Below are 15497 nucleotides of genomic sequence, written 5' to 3' on the forward strand. Positions count from 1 at the left end.
ATGCAGTGGAAAACCCAGCCCTGTCAGGTGCTGTGTACAATTATATATAAAGAAAGAAAACTGGCAGGAATTTATCTTTACAACCTCTGTGGGTTACACAAAGACACCACCCCAGCCAAAACCTAAAGATACTGCTTGTGTCTTACTTACATCCATAAATTCCACGTTGGCTTTTGGACCAGTGGTCTCATTAAGGATCTTAATGGCCACAGGAATTTTTACTGTTTCTCCCTCAGGGACCCAGATCCCCTAGAAAAAGAAAAAAAAAAAAGACTAATTAGATAACAATCAGAAATACTTGACTCAGAGTTACAGGTTTTTTTGACACATTCTGTCATGTTATGCAGATCAGTTATGGGACTCAGAACAGAGAATACATAAAATTACAAAAAAAAAATTCTGTAAAACTACTTCTTACATCAAAACTAAACTCTGATGTAAAATGAAACATTTTGTATCAGTGAACATCCTTGAACTTCTTGTCCACAACACGGTTTCTAAAAAGCAATGGCAGCATTAACATGATGCACATTTTCCAAGGACTCAGACAAAATTCTGATACTGGTTTGGATATAATTAAACAAAAATCTGGATTTTCTGTCTGGATTCTGATGCTCAAATTTGAAGCCATCAGTAAACTCTCAAAACTGATTATCAGCAGATCATAACACCATACAGGAACAGAACACCCTGAGAATAATATACTCAGACTGAAGCATTAGGAGCTGTTTGTCTATTTACTTAACACTTGAGGATCAAAAACTTAGGTGGCTATAAAGGAAATTTAAAATTAAAATTCACCAACCATCTTGGGCTACTTTTCCATCATTCTTGACTATTGCTGTTTTCTTGTCAACCTTATGGCATCCATCTCTATCACTTTATTATCACCTAAGTACATTCAAACTTGTTATTCATAAACCTATTCCCATCACCTTGTTGCTATAGTGGTCTGTGCTTCCTTCCTTTCCTCCCCTATTTGAGGACACGTGTAGATGCTTTGACCTACCACCTTGATTTGACATGTTTGGGCTGCTCCCAAAGGGTTGGGAAATTGCTTTGACTTGCCCCCTAAACCCTACTTCATCCCACTGAGATCTGGACATGACCAACAGATCTTAAAAAATAAATACTTCTTTAACTGAAGTACTTTTTCCATTGTGGGTTCCACTTTGTTGTTAAAGGGTGCCCTGAAGTATCTCATCTTTTCTGTTTAAATGGAAGAAACAAGAAGTTTAGGTAATGGCATTGTTTTTACTAGGTATTATTGCTGTTGCAAGACCCAGGTGACACTTGTGCAATGAAAGACAGCGTTTATCCATCTTTCCAAAAGATGGAAGATGATAAAAGATGCTCTTAGGTAAGAACAGAAGGGCAAACCTTGGTGCTGCACTTTGCCAGCAGGACAATCTGGCCTGTGTAGCCGTCTGGGACAGAAAAATGACGGGCTGATATGTCCTTGCTCACCAAGAAATAATATTTGCATGTCACCATTTGATGCTGAGGATGAGTGTGGCATTCATTCTCTGAAAAAATCCCTTTGCCCAGGATTTTTCTCCTGGGAAGCTGAGAAGCCTCAAAGAAAAGGAAAACAATTCCTTTTCTCATTTGCTTCTCCTGTGTTGTGCTCATGTGGAATGTGTTTGGAGATTGTTTACCCACAGGTGGTTGTTCCATTGGATTGTGCTGTGAGTTGTTTTGGCACTTTGGCCAATCAGGGCCAAGATGTGTCAGGACTCTGGAAAGAGTCACAAGTTTTCATTATTATTATCTTTTTAGCATTCAGTAAGTATCCTTTCTGTATTCTTTAGCATAGTATAGTATTCCTTAATATAATATAGTATGATAAAGTAATAAATTAGCCTTCTGAGAACATGGAGCCAGATGCATCATTCCTGCCTTTGTTGGGACATTTCCCTGCTAATACAATAGATGAGTTCCTTGCACACAATTCCTTGTGTCCTTGCTCTGCAGGGCTCAGGAACCACCCCTGGGACAGGCTGCTCTGCTGCAATGCAGAAGTTGACTGCTCCAGAGGTAAAAGAGGGCACTCAGGGCTGTGTGGGGAAGGCTCTCACCTTGTACACAGTTCCAAAGGCTCCAGAGCCCAGGACCTTGACTCTCTTCAGCTCTGTCTCCTTCAGGATGCGGAGCTGGGCTTGGTTGGGCGCCGTGCCGCTCGGGGTCAAGGGTTCCACCAGCTGCAATGAAAACCCAACCGTCCCAAACACTGCTCAACATGGACACTCATCAGAAGTTCATATTGAGAGCAACCAACCCATGGAAATTCTGGGATAAGACAGTGGTGGAGATCTATTGACCCTTGCCCTGCCAACTCTTGGAGGGATTTTTCATCTTCAAAAGCAAACGAGCAACACCATGAAACCAAGAGACCTTGTAAGAACCGTGTATGGTAGTGCAATACAACAAGACCTGATAAAGCAAGTCCTCACTCAAATGCAGTAATTTCCACCAGAAACTGCATGATGGAATTATGAACTGCAAATTGAATTGGTGTCAGAGTAACACATCCAAGGACTTTTGATAATGGAGGCAGTATAAATATTTTCTACACGACAGAAATATAGCATTTATTATCAGTGTACCACATCCTACTTTTGCCCATTTTAGTGTCTTTTAAGTTGGCCATATTTCTTTTTAATGGCCTGGACTAAACGGCTCATCACATTCTTATTCTGTTTTGAGGAAGGGATGATTTTTCTGAACTTCTGTTTTACCACACAGGAAGACAGCTTTAGGGGGAAAACACCTTAGAGCAGACAACTAATTTGTAACAACAACTAATTTACTGCAATTAAACAATTTGCTCAAGATGTCCCAAGAAACTTTGTAAACGAGCCACAATGGCACATTCAGTTAAAAATGCTCTTAGATCTCATACCATCTCTGCCAGAAAATAAATGCTTCTTTAAAACTAAATTAAAAATACATGTAGAGCACAATACTCAATACAACACATGAAAAACATTTTGTTCCCTCACAGAATGAGGAAAATAATTCAGAGCTTCTCCTACTCAAATTGTTTGAAAACAATGCAGCACTTCAAAGCTGCCTGTTTACAAGGCTAAATGCACCATGCTCTGCAGTTTGAGATCTACTTCTACAGCTCTTTGGGCACCATGAACTACTTAATTAGTTGACCAAACTAATTAGTTTTGTTCAGGTAAAAATACCATTACCTGGCAATTAACGGGTAAGGAAAGATAACAAAACCAAACAGCAACAAGTTGAGTGATTTCTTTCCCCTTCCCGCTTTAGATATTCAGTATTTATACCATGAAAGAAAGATTACTGTAAAAGAAAACTAGGCATACTGACAGCACACTTCTGTATTTTCAGTTTGTGAAGGATGAAGAGAGGTTCTGTGCCACAGTCCACCAACACAGGAATGGCAGGGAGAGCTGGGGATGTCTTCTGGGGGTTTAAACCAGGCTTGTAAGGAGAATGATCTACAGAAGAGTAAATCCTGCCACAGCCTCCAATTAGAAAGAGAGACTTCAACTAAAGCTAATTGCTTGTGTGTTTATTTCAGGATGCTCCTGATTTAATCTTCAGTTTCTCAGCCAAGACAGCAGCTTCCCCACATGTTCAGTAGGAGGCCCCGGTCCCTCAGGACTATTGCCAGCCTCAGCTTTTATCTGACCAAATGAAAAATGAAATCTGGACTTCAAAGCCAATGCAAGGAGAACCACCTGCTTAAAATAATTTATGCTTAAGTATGGGCTGATACAGTGGCAAGATTTATTCATCTAAAGGTACTGAGTATTGTTAAGCTTTCTATACAGCTGAACAGTATTTAACAAGCAACACAAATTCTAGCCAAACATGGAGATACTTGTGCAAACAGAATGGGGATGCATAAATAATTTGCTCCCAGGCTCTACAGTGGAGTTGAGTGGGAGCACAACCCTTGGAATGGAAGAGAAAACAGCACTGTTAATAATGCCTTATCAAAGAGTCACTAGCTAACAGCATTCCCAAGCTTTATTATCTCAAAAAGGGGCACCCTAATTTAAAAATACCATCATTTGCAAAGTGTCTCAAATATTGGACTGAGGAGATTGCAGTAATCACCACTGCAGTAGCTGAGAGATATACATTTAATGTTATATTTAAATATACTTCTGGATTGCCCCCTTCACTAGGGGCACTTCAAAGAGCAGGATGGAGCCATCACAGCACTCTGCTATAGCTCTGCTGCATGCTTTTGCCAGTAGAACTGTGAACTTCAATTGGCTGAGCTCTGTGGACTATCTTGCCTTAATAAAATACATTATTATTACCAATCATTATTACAGGCTTTGACAAAATCTGCACTACAAAATCTGAAACTACAAAATCTCTAGTCCAGATTTTGACAAAATCTGGACTACAAAGGTCTTGTAGGCACTGGGAACAACAGTAAGTTACAACATCTGCCTTTCAGCACGAAGTTTGTACCAGAGCTTGCTAAAGGAACTTGCTTTAGCCTTAAAAGTCAACTTAAATATGGCCAGCATGAAACCCTGTAATAGTTAAGCACAAGAACTGCTAAATACACTGATGAACTGGGATAGAAGTTCAGTGGAGAGCAGGATGGGAGCTGAGAAACCTGGTGGGACAGTTTTCCTGGTCTTCAGAAGCGAGGAATCTGTACTTGCGAAGAAAAGCAGCACCTTGAAACAACTTTGTTCTTTTCACCAGTTTAGTCTACACAGGTAAGCAGAAGGATTTCTATAGGTAAGGGAAGACCTGAACATGTCTAATCTGAAAGTAGAGCAGCCCTGAAAAGCTCCCCAGACAGCCTGTGAGGAGCAGCCCAGGCTCACCTCAGTCTCCAGGAACCTTCTCAAGGCTCTCTTCTTCTTGATGCTTTTGCGCCGAACGTACACAGCGAACGTCAGGCCCATGATGACGATGATGAAGAGGCCACCAATGACTCCAGCAGCAATCAGGGGGGTTCTGGCAATCAGAATCAGAGACTTTACTTCTACAGCTAGGGGTGAGAGACCAAAGAATGCTTGGGTACATAAAACACAGTCACATGGAAAGCTCATTAACTGCCTTATGAATTCCAGCCCAGATGGGAAGTCGGGGCAAACACATTGACACATGGTAGGAATTTGCTTGTTTTAATCATTATGCCAATTTTTGTTTACAAACCCCCATGCACATGTGAGGAGTCGTGTGGACAAGGAAACACAACATGCACTTTGATGGCAAATGCAAATCTGCAATGGCAAAATGAGGACACAGGTATCTGCAGGTTCCTGTGAGAGATCTGCCCGTGCTGACTTTGGTTCCACCCCATCAGCTCATGGGCTCCTGCATTCAGGGGAAAACAAGCTCACGAAAAATTCCCAGAATAGAAACACAATGTGCCTTCCTGAGCATGGAGGAAGTGAGAGGGAATTTCACAGGCAAGATGGGGAGATCACCTACACAGGCAATGGAGAAATCAGGCTCCCTCCAGAGAAAAACTCATAGCAGTACCTTAAATTGGGCATTTTCACAGCATACCAACAACTTGCCAACATGAACACACTCAGAGCATTTGACATCCCTCTAACAATGGCTGCAGAGTTGCTGAAAAGATGGGTAAAACCACAGCATGACAACTGCAGAGTACAATGGTGCAGAAACCATTGCCTGGTAAGCCCAGGACATAGATTAACTGTTGTCAAGATTGTGGAAATGTCACTGCTGTGCTCTAAAAGCCTCCCTCAGTTACATCTGAATGATGATGAAAGGTACATTACAGCCTATTAATAAAAATGTACCACACAGCTACAGAAAATTTTAGAGTCTCCCTCAGAAATACTAAATTGTTTTATATAACCCTTTCTTTATTCTTTATTTTTACAACCTTTCCTGAAGCAGTGCCATCTCATCTGGCATGGTGCATGAAGGTGTGTCTACATTATCACTGAGAAAGCCTCACACTCCCACATCCAGTATTTAAATTTATTTATATCCACGTTTTCCCAGGGTAAACACATTACCACAAAGGCCTATTGCAGTTTACAGACTTCCTGATGGAAACTCTAAGCTTGCAAATAAAGGAAAGGGAATGTTGTCTGGCTGCAAAATGAGTTATGGCGTTTGGAGAACATGAGTCCAGTACCACTTCCTCCTCCTCCTCCTCCTCCAAACACATTGTCCTTTCTAACCCCAGTGCTTAGTCTGTGATTTTGAGTGCAGAGCTAAAGAATCTGGAATATCCACCCCACACAATACCCCTCTTTGTTAACATGTCTTTCTACATTGTAAAAAACTATTTTAACAGGCAATTATGAAAAACACCGGCCACCAAAAGCTTCCTATGGAGCTTGTACTGCCTAATGCTCTTGAGCAGAGGAATTTTTAAAACTCATTTTTATGCTGTACGAGCAGTCATATAATTTTTAACAAACACCACCAAACCACAGAGTGACTAAACAAGCAGGAGAACTCTCAGCTTTAAGGTGCATATTAATGACTAACATAACAGTTGTCAAAGTAAGTAATTGGAGTTTTATAGCGCTGTGTACTCTAAAAGTAGTCCAAATAATATTTACATGATAGACTATAATAAAGAAATGGTTCTAAAGGGGACATAATAAGTAATGAAGAAAATGAAATGAAGTTTGTAGCTCTTCTATTGTTATAGAGTACAAGGGGGGTTCAAAATGGATCTTTATGATTCATCATGTGAACTCTCAATGACTTTGAAAGAATGTCCCCATTTTTAGTAGGTAATTGAAAACAAAGAAATTTTTCATGACTTTACCAAACAAGCATTTTAGTTGCTAATGTGAAATATGCTACATTATACCTAAATTTTTAGGAGGTACCACCTAAACATATTATCAAGCAAGCTTAAAAAGAAGCTTGAAAGGGACAGTACAATGTGCAATAAACTAATGCATTTAAATGCTAAATAAATCAGTAAAATACATTAAAAATGTATTTTCCACTCAAATACTGATCAATTGCCTTGACTCCCAAATCCACTACCCTTGCACTAAATCCTGTAAGTCACAAACACCCCAGCCTCGGATGTGGTCACATAGCCAGCACCTTCTCCTCTCTCTGCTGCTGAGCTAAGCCCCAAAGTCAACAACTCAGGTTTATTTGCTCCAGGACCAGATGCCAAGTCTCTGCAGCCACAGTTCCCTGTTATCACTTCACACTGCTTTCAATCGCACCTGGATTATTTCCTAAGCCCAGTTTTCAGGGTGCCACCCCATCACTGGGGCTATTTTCACGTGTTTGTTGAGTTGACTTTGCTTTTTCTCTCTGTTCTGCTAATATCGTTCTGCTAATATCAGTTCTCCTGCCTCAGTTCTCTGCTTATTTTCATGCTTGCAGAGCCTTACCTTTAATACCCTGATGAATTCCATTAAGCTGTTTACCTTTCTACTGGGCCATTGCTGGGGCTGTTCAACACAGATCCCGGCAAGGTGGCACTGACCAGAACTGCTGCTGAAGTCACAAAACCTTCTCTCATTTTGTTTTTTTTCAATCCAATCCTTTTTTGCACATGCACCTAACAAACTGTTTGGCTTCACAGGCAGCTGGACACACAAATCTCCTTTTCTCTGGTGGCATTAAGGGCTTAATCCAGTCACTTTTGTTACATTACTGCCCCACAGCCACCTCCATGACTGCAATTCCTGACATTTGCCCCTCTCAGACTACTGCCCACTTAAAATTAATTCCATGAGCAATGCTGATGAAAAGACAAAAAATGCACTATCAAAAGCCTCCATCATGTTAAAGTAATTTTTTAAAGCATGGAGGGCTGAATAGCTCGGGAAAGCTAAAGTTCCATGTCAGTCCTGCCTGCCCAGCCTAATTAATGGGCAGCCAAAAGTCAATCCTGGCTGACATTTCTTACAGCTCCACCACTAACCCACCAACAGGAAACTCCTGATACAGCCACTGCTTTCCTTTACACACTGGAAATCTACTCCAGAGGATGGAAACAATCTCTGCAAGGTGTTTCTGGATTTTCATGCTCATCAAAACAGGCTTAGCAGCCCAAGAAACATGGCCCTGAATCATAGTTCAACCCTATATAATTAATTTGTTATCCCACATCCCTCTCTCAACTGAGGACAGAATACCAATTAATAAGTGGAAAAGGCATCAGCTGGGGAGGCTGTAGGAGGGAAAAACCCCCCATAACATGAAAAACCTGCCTCTTAAACTAGAAACTGTGTATCTGTGGCTAAAAGTTGAAAGAAATATTCCAGTAGTCTCTTAGGAGAAATGAATAATATATATGTATTTCTTTTTTAAAGGGTACTGTGTTTTCACATTTAGAAACACCTAACACCCACTTCCACACACCAAAGCTGACACTGAGTTCAAAGTTAGTATTCCAAGATGGACAGGGATGCTCAGCAGCAGGGCTCACACCATTTCATCCACTCCAAAAGAGCAGGACACCTGCAATTCCCACAGTGCCCTGAGATCAGATATTAAAGCCTAACTACTGATTTGGATGAGTACAGGGTTGGTCTCACACTCTAGACTGCAGAGTGCAGCAGGAAGGGGAGAGGAAATGGAGCTGTGGTCCATGGAGTAAAGCTGACAAACACCACCTGCTTCTCCATCCTTGGCACTGACCCACCTGGTCTGAGATGTAAAGAAACTGAGCTTTGAAGCCAAGCTCTTAGAAGGCTCCAAGTTCCTGTATCAGCTTCCTCCTGCGTGGAGTTTTTATCTGTATATCCAAACAGGATTCATTACAACCTTGAGTGCTTGCTAAGCAGTTCCTTCTCACAAATCCTTGTTTTACCATGGCATTATTTTCTCCTGATGGATGCTTCCCACACCCTGCATTCCTCACTCCTTCCATCAGTGGGGGTTCAGCCAACTTTGAAGCTGTCCTTTCAGAGATCTGATGGATTCTACTAATCCTGTAGTGATAATCTTAGTATTTAAAATATACAAGATAAACAGCCAGGCTGGGAAGCAAATTTGTGGATGTTTCACAACTGCTGTGCTAAGTTCCACAGCCACAAGGTCCAGAGTGCCTGGTGCTCACCCCAGGGATGGCAAGGATTCATCTGATGTAATTCTCACCAAGACTGCTTTGCTTTATACTCTTTTTCAAGAACCCTTCACCCTCCCCCCTCTCTCCTCCTAATCGGAGGGTGTTTGAATACTGATAAATGGCCCTATTTATGTGCAGATTGGGAGTTTTTATCAGGAGTAAACACAAATTTTAACTCACAGCTGATCTCACAGTTACACAATTACTACCAAATCCACATTTAATCCAAAGATGGGCAAACTGTCAACTAGCCACAACTTTTCAAAATGTAGAACGACCTGAGGGTTGCAGTCTGTGTCTGGGTGCACTCAGCAGTTAAACACCACTAAAGAGCAGACCGAGCTTTCACTTTGGTCAAGGCTCATGAGGACAAACATGTACCTGTTGACAAAACTGCTTTTTTCTTACCCACACTGGTTCTTGTATCAATGCCTGTAAAGGTGTGTTCTACTCACACATCCTTTTTAAGAATGTAGGAGTTCCCATTTCACTCAGAAAAGTAAATGAGGATAAAGAAAGAAATATTAAGTAGAGCTTTGAAAATTATTACAGCCTAACATTCTACACATTAATATGTATTCAAAATCTGTGGCATTTTTATTACCACACACAGTGCACAATGGATTTCTTAAAAAATGGTTTAAAATCTGAATGGCATAATTTAGAACTACCACTCTGTTACGTTTTCATTCTAAATTACAAGGAACTCAATATTAACTCCCTGTTAATACATCTGACTAGGAATAACTACTGAAATCTTTGGGATTACAGCATCAATATCAAGGCTTTTTATGGGCTTCTCCTCTAAAACTGAAATTCCCAATAAAATCTCTTGCACCTCTGGCATTTTTAGGCTGAGATTTTTCTTTTCTGCCTCAACTTTAAAAAGGAATGCTATTGTTAAGAGCTTGCACAGTGACTCTGTTTCGAGGCTTGTGCTTTAAAGAAAAAGATTAGCATTCTTTTTAAAATATGCCAAGTCAGGCCCCACATAATGTAGATTGATTTATCTGTGACACAAAGCCAGTTAAATCCACTAGACTGAACTCACAGGTGAACCAGTTCAGCAAGTAAAAGAGCAATCTGCTTTATAAAGTTGTCATATTTCCCATTTTCTTTGCAAACAATAATATTTTGCATTAAATAAGGAAACTAGAGCTGTAATGACCATGGATGCTGATGGACTGCTCTAAAATCAAAACCATCAGCATTAACTCCAGGAGTTTCTCCCTGCATAAAGAATTCCTGTTAGAAGCAATCAATTCAGCCTGCTGCTCTGCAACCAGTGGCAGTCAGTGGCTCATCATGCCTGTGAACATGAAATTATTCATCCAGAAAACACACTTTTCTCCAGTAGAAGCACGGCCTGCTTTGCGGCACTGTTTGCTGTTCATTCACTGTCACATCCAGGAGCACCAGGGAGCAGCACAAGCCATGGCAGGGCCTGTTAAATTCCTGGAGGAACACATGAAATGTGGAACCCACATCAAATCTGTGGGTACCCAAACATCCAGTGGGAGCTGGGTCACATGGACAATCCACACTGTAGCTCTATCTTAGGTTGGAAGATGTGCCTGGGGCTGTGTATTCTCTTCCCATCTGTCAGAGGTGAGGCAGTTCTCTTCTGTTATCTGGGCAGGTTTCTTTATCTCTCCCACAACCCATCCTCCCTCCAGGAGATCTCTTCTGTTCATGGCCACTGAGTGTCCCTGCATGGCTGATAAAATTCCATCATCCCACTGGGAGCTGCTCTGCCCAGGGGAGGAGCCAAGCATTCCTACCTGGATACAATCTGACATTTGGAACAGCACAGCAGCCTTTGCCCACTGCATTCCCAGAAGAGCAGCTTTCTTCTCCCCTGCATTCCCAGAGGGAGCCCAGGCCCATCTCCAGCAGCCCTGGAGCTTCAGAGGAAAACTCCCCCCTTGTGCAGGATCCCTGCTCCAGCAGAACCACAGCTGGCACTGCAGGAGGGCTGAGCCCCCATGGGATGGGGCTGTGCCAGCACCCTGACACACAGGGGGTCAGCTCCTGTTCCTACTCTCTCGGTGGTTTTTTTGTATTACTGCATTTGTATTTTTAATTTTCCTAGTAAAGAATTGTTCTTCCTATTCCCATATCTTTGCCTGAGAGCCCCTTTCAAAATCACAATAATTCAGAGGGAGAGGGTTTACATTCTCTATTTCAAGAGAGGCTCCTGCCTTCCTTAGCAGACACCTGTCTTTTCAAACCAAGACAAGCTCAAAACTGGAACATTCTGCTCTGCAATAGGTTTTTATAAATACAAAGAATGGAGAACATGAAAGAACGTTCAGGAGTATTTTAAATAACTATCAGGAGAAGAACTGCTTGAATATTTTGCTTTTCCTTTTGTTATCTTTTTAAATACTTTTTTAATTCCACTAGTGGAAAGTGCTTGTAATTCACTGAAGTTCAGTTAAGTGTTTGCTGAAATTGAGCTATTCAACAGAAGAAATATCCAAACCCAAATGAGACTCTGCCTGGAGACTGCACAGGTGGATTGTCTACCTCTAATGGGCTACAAGAAGGTTTCTCTACCTCATGTCCTTCATTTTTACTCTATTTTGCAAATCAATTTCTTTCTTCAGAAAATGCATTTATCTCTGTTTTTATATGTGCCTGATTTTTTGGAATGCCAGTCTTTCCTGAAAGTACTCATTCACAAGATTTAAGGAGCACAGAGCAGATATTTTAAGTGGTTGAGAACACTGGACTCCTTCCTGTTCCAGCTTTGAGTCATTTGGGACAGCAAGCATTTGCTTCTCAAGCTCCAGGAGTAATTCACAGTAGAGAGCCTCCAAAGACTATACTTGGGGACCAAGTCTGACATTCTGAACCAGATTCCTTTCTCTGAATTCTTTAGGATTTATGTTTCTCCTTTATGAAAAAAAAATCTGTACGTTGAAGAGAGCCCCAACCTCTGCCCAAGCACCTCTCCAAGGGGAACAAGCCCCTGCACTGAAGGGAACAGTCAGACTAAGGTTCAGCACTGGACACTGGCAGAAGAGAAAAACCAAACATCAAAACTGAAAGGGGGGAAATTTAGATCATATATATGGCAGAAACTTTTCCCTGTGAGGGTGGAGAGGTTCTGGCACAGGTGCCCAGACAAGCTGTGGCTGCCCCATCCCAGGAAGTGCCCAAGGCCAGGCTGGATGGGGCCGGGAGCAACCTGGGACAGTGGAAGGTATCCCTGCCCATGGCCAGGGGTGGAACAAGGTGATCTTTAAGGTCCCTTCCAACCCAAACCATTCTCTGATTCTATGATAACAAAATGGGACATGACAAACAGATGAGAACAGAACTATCACACTGTGTTCCCAATCTTCAAGTTTCTTTTCATATCCAATAATTTGTTCTGTAATAAGAGCTCATGTGGGTTTCAGCTGAGGTTTTTTAACAAGTGGTGGCACTAAAGCATCTTTTGGACCTATGTTTGAGATGAGAGTGCATGGAGGATTTGTAGCAGGATGTGTTTGGAAATATGCATCATATCTTTCATGTATTATGTACATTCATGCACACCCACAGATAAAAATCTTTCCTCCAAAGCCTAAATCAAAACAGTCACACTTCACTCTGCACTGGCATGTTTATATAAATAGAGTATTTGAGACATTTATTAGAACACTAGCAATGGCCATGGTGCTGTTAGCTTCAACACAGATTTTAGCTACTCATCACTTGAGTTCTAAATATGCAGAATTTATCTTTGTAGAGCATAGCAGGAAAGAAATGCAGCCAGTGCTCATAAATATGGAGGAAAATTGAAGGCAGATAAAGAACAGAGCATAAGGAATTTCTTTGAGTATGCCTGATGCTGCTTTTGGATTTATCACTATTATTTTACTGGAATAGCAGACTGTCTAAACATCCTACACAAATTACATCAATCATTAGAAAACCCCTTTTGCTTACTGGGGAAAAAGCTCATATAAAACTGATATCCTGTTCCTGACATAGGTTTATAGAGGATCACCTCCTATATGATACTATGCCCAGAAGTTCTTCTATGTTAATAACTTATCAGTCATTCTTATGTTACCAAATGAAGCAGAGAGAAACTCTGGAGTATCTTGCAACTCCTCTTAATTCTAGTCATCATCCCACCGCCAGCATTTCCCCAAAGGCCATTCTAAGAAGAAAAGTTGAGCACAGAAGTTCCAAACTCACCCACTGTCACTGCTCTCCTCCATATCCACAGCCAGCCAAAGGAATCCTATCCACTCCACGGGCTGTGAAGGAGCCAAGGGAAACCTTGGCCCCTTTGTGAGCATCATCTCAGCTCTGCTGACCATGGGGCTGTGTTTGTGTACATAGCAGCCTCCCACCACCTCCAGTCACAGATGGGACTGGGTTAGGAAAGCAGCATATGGCCATGGTGAGGGTGCTGCTAAGAGCAACCCCGACTCTCCTACTGCTCTTCTATTAGGATTGTTTTGTAGTAAAGTACAGCCCACATTGAGATAAATAATAATTTAGTAAAATAGCTCTTCCTTCTCCCAAATTTCTGTATGATAGAATATTCTGGAATTTACTGCTTTATCTGTACAGCTTTTAAATGTTAAAGAAACTCGTCTTCCAACAGCTGCAAAAATTCCAGAACAGAACAGGCCGAGCATCTGGGGAAACAGCGATCCAGCTTAAAAATCTTTTTTCCTCTTCCATTCACAACTCCCTCCCTTTCCCCATTCCACCAAATCCCCAAACCTAAGTACCAGTATTCTGGCAGGTAGTGGATCCTGCTGAGTTTTTGTGCCTTTTACGTCTCACAGAGTCTGAAGCTCATTAGAGGTAATAAAATAAAATAAAATAAAATAAAATAAAAACAAGGAGAGAGAAGGCTTCAATACCTTTTTTTTTTCCCCTGCCTTTGTCATGAGGGAGAGAGGGATTGCTTCTCATTCCACTTCAAAAATATGTGTATTTGAAGTTTTTCAGTGATCAGCAGCACAAAAAGGCTGATGAAACCTTGAGAGAGTATGTCCAACCATACTGATACAGCTATAGGTTTTGGCTTGCTTTCTTAGTGATACCCTTCTTCTCACTGGGAGTTTGCTGGAAACTGCTCCCCTATTTTAAAAACCCATTGATTAAAAGCTGACTCAAGCATCCCCAAGTTTGGAATATGCAGCCCTGATCCACTGGTTGATCCAGGAACTGGAAGCAGAGAGAATTCACCCAGAGCTGAAGTGAAACAGCACTGAACTTCACCAAGTTATTCACATGCAGAGGACATCCCTGCCACAAGGGAGGGAAAAGCATATCTATGGGAGATGGGACACTTTTAAAGCAAGGATATTATCTCTTCAATCTGTTCTTTGCCTATTATCCTTGCTGTGATTGAGACTATGCATATTAACAACTAGTGGTCCATTTTAATGCAGGGATACTTTTTACCTTTTCATTTTTTTCCCTTCATCGGTCCATTAGGGGCAGGGAGAGATGTGATTTACTTCTGAAATTCGCACATATTTTTTAAGGAAGGCTATTCACTTAAGCAGAGCAATGCCCATGGATACAGCCACCACCGGCATGAACTGAAAATATCCCCATGGCTGATTCCAGCCTGCTGGGAACTTGGAGGAGATGGGTTTAGCCACTGCCATGCTGCTGAATTACATGTGTAACTCTGGAATTACACATCCTTCCCTCCAGTCTATCACATCACTGCAGTTTCTTTGCTTCTGACCAACCAGTCTACAGGATCTGCATACCCTGTCCTTGTTCCCAGCATTATTTTCTGATCAATTTGCAGATGAACAAACTTTATCACCAAAACCAGGGATTGCAGTGTCTTGCCTCCTCTTCAGCATGACCTACACTGACATCAGGCCTACAGATTCCACAGGGATTAACTTGAGCAAAAGAAATGGCAACTAATAAAACTACACCTTCCATCCTTTTGCTTCCTTTTACTTTTCTGCTGTCACCACTTCTTTTCACCCATGTTATGGTGCTTTACAGCTTCTGTGCCTTCTAAGACACATCTGTACTACCTAACTTCAGTGACACATCTAAAGATAACTTGATTTACAAGTAGAGAACTCTGAGTTAAAATGGAACAGTGAACACAATAAGAACATGTCATAAAAATCCAGGTGAGCATTTTAAGAGGTGTCCAACAGTGGTGTATTGCTTTGAAATCCTGTGTTTCCAAAGGACACACTATGTCACAGGCAGAGTACTGGGAGTCCAAGACAAATTGTATGAGGAAAAAGTCCACACTTTTCATTAAAAAGGTTGCATTTCAGAGTGTTTTCCTTTAGGCACTACTAGAAAAACTTTGTATCGCTGACAAATCAGGGATTACATCATGACTGGACCATGTTTAACCAAGGCTTGGCCCTTGTCCTGAGGATGAGGTTGTATTTGTTCTCAGATTTCTACATGAATGCCACAACTCTCTAGTATGAGAAACTACCAGCTCTGC

General features: G+C 41.4%; 1 protein-coding gene across 1 annotated transcript in view; it reads right to left on the reverse strand.

Moving 5' to 3' along the window:
* The window catches only part of ERBB4 (erb-b2 receptor tyrosine kinase 4), a 351768-nt gene that overhangs the window by 104542 nt on the left and 231729 nt on the right, over positions 1-15497 (reverse strand). The window contains 3 exon segments of the mRNA XM_031062777.1: positions 151-249; positions 2079-2201; positions 4830-4962. Of these exon segments, the coding sequence (XP_030918637.1) occupies positions 151-249; positions 2079-2201; positions 4830-4962 (355 nt within the window).

Source organism: Geospiza fortis, unplaced genomic scaffold (genome assembly GCF_000277835.1).
Source record: "Geospiza fortis unplaced genomic scaffold, GeoFor_1.0 scaffold461, whole genome shotgun sequence".
In the NCBI taxonomy this organism is placed as follows: Eukaryota; Metazoa; Chordata; class Aves; order Passeriformes; family Thraupidae; genus Geospiza; species Geospiza fortis.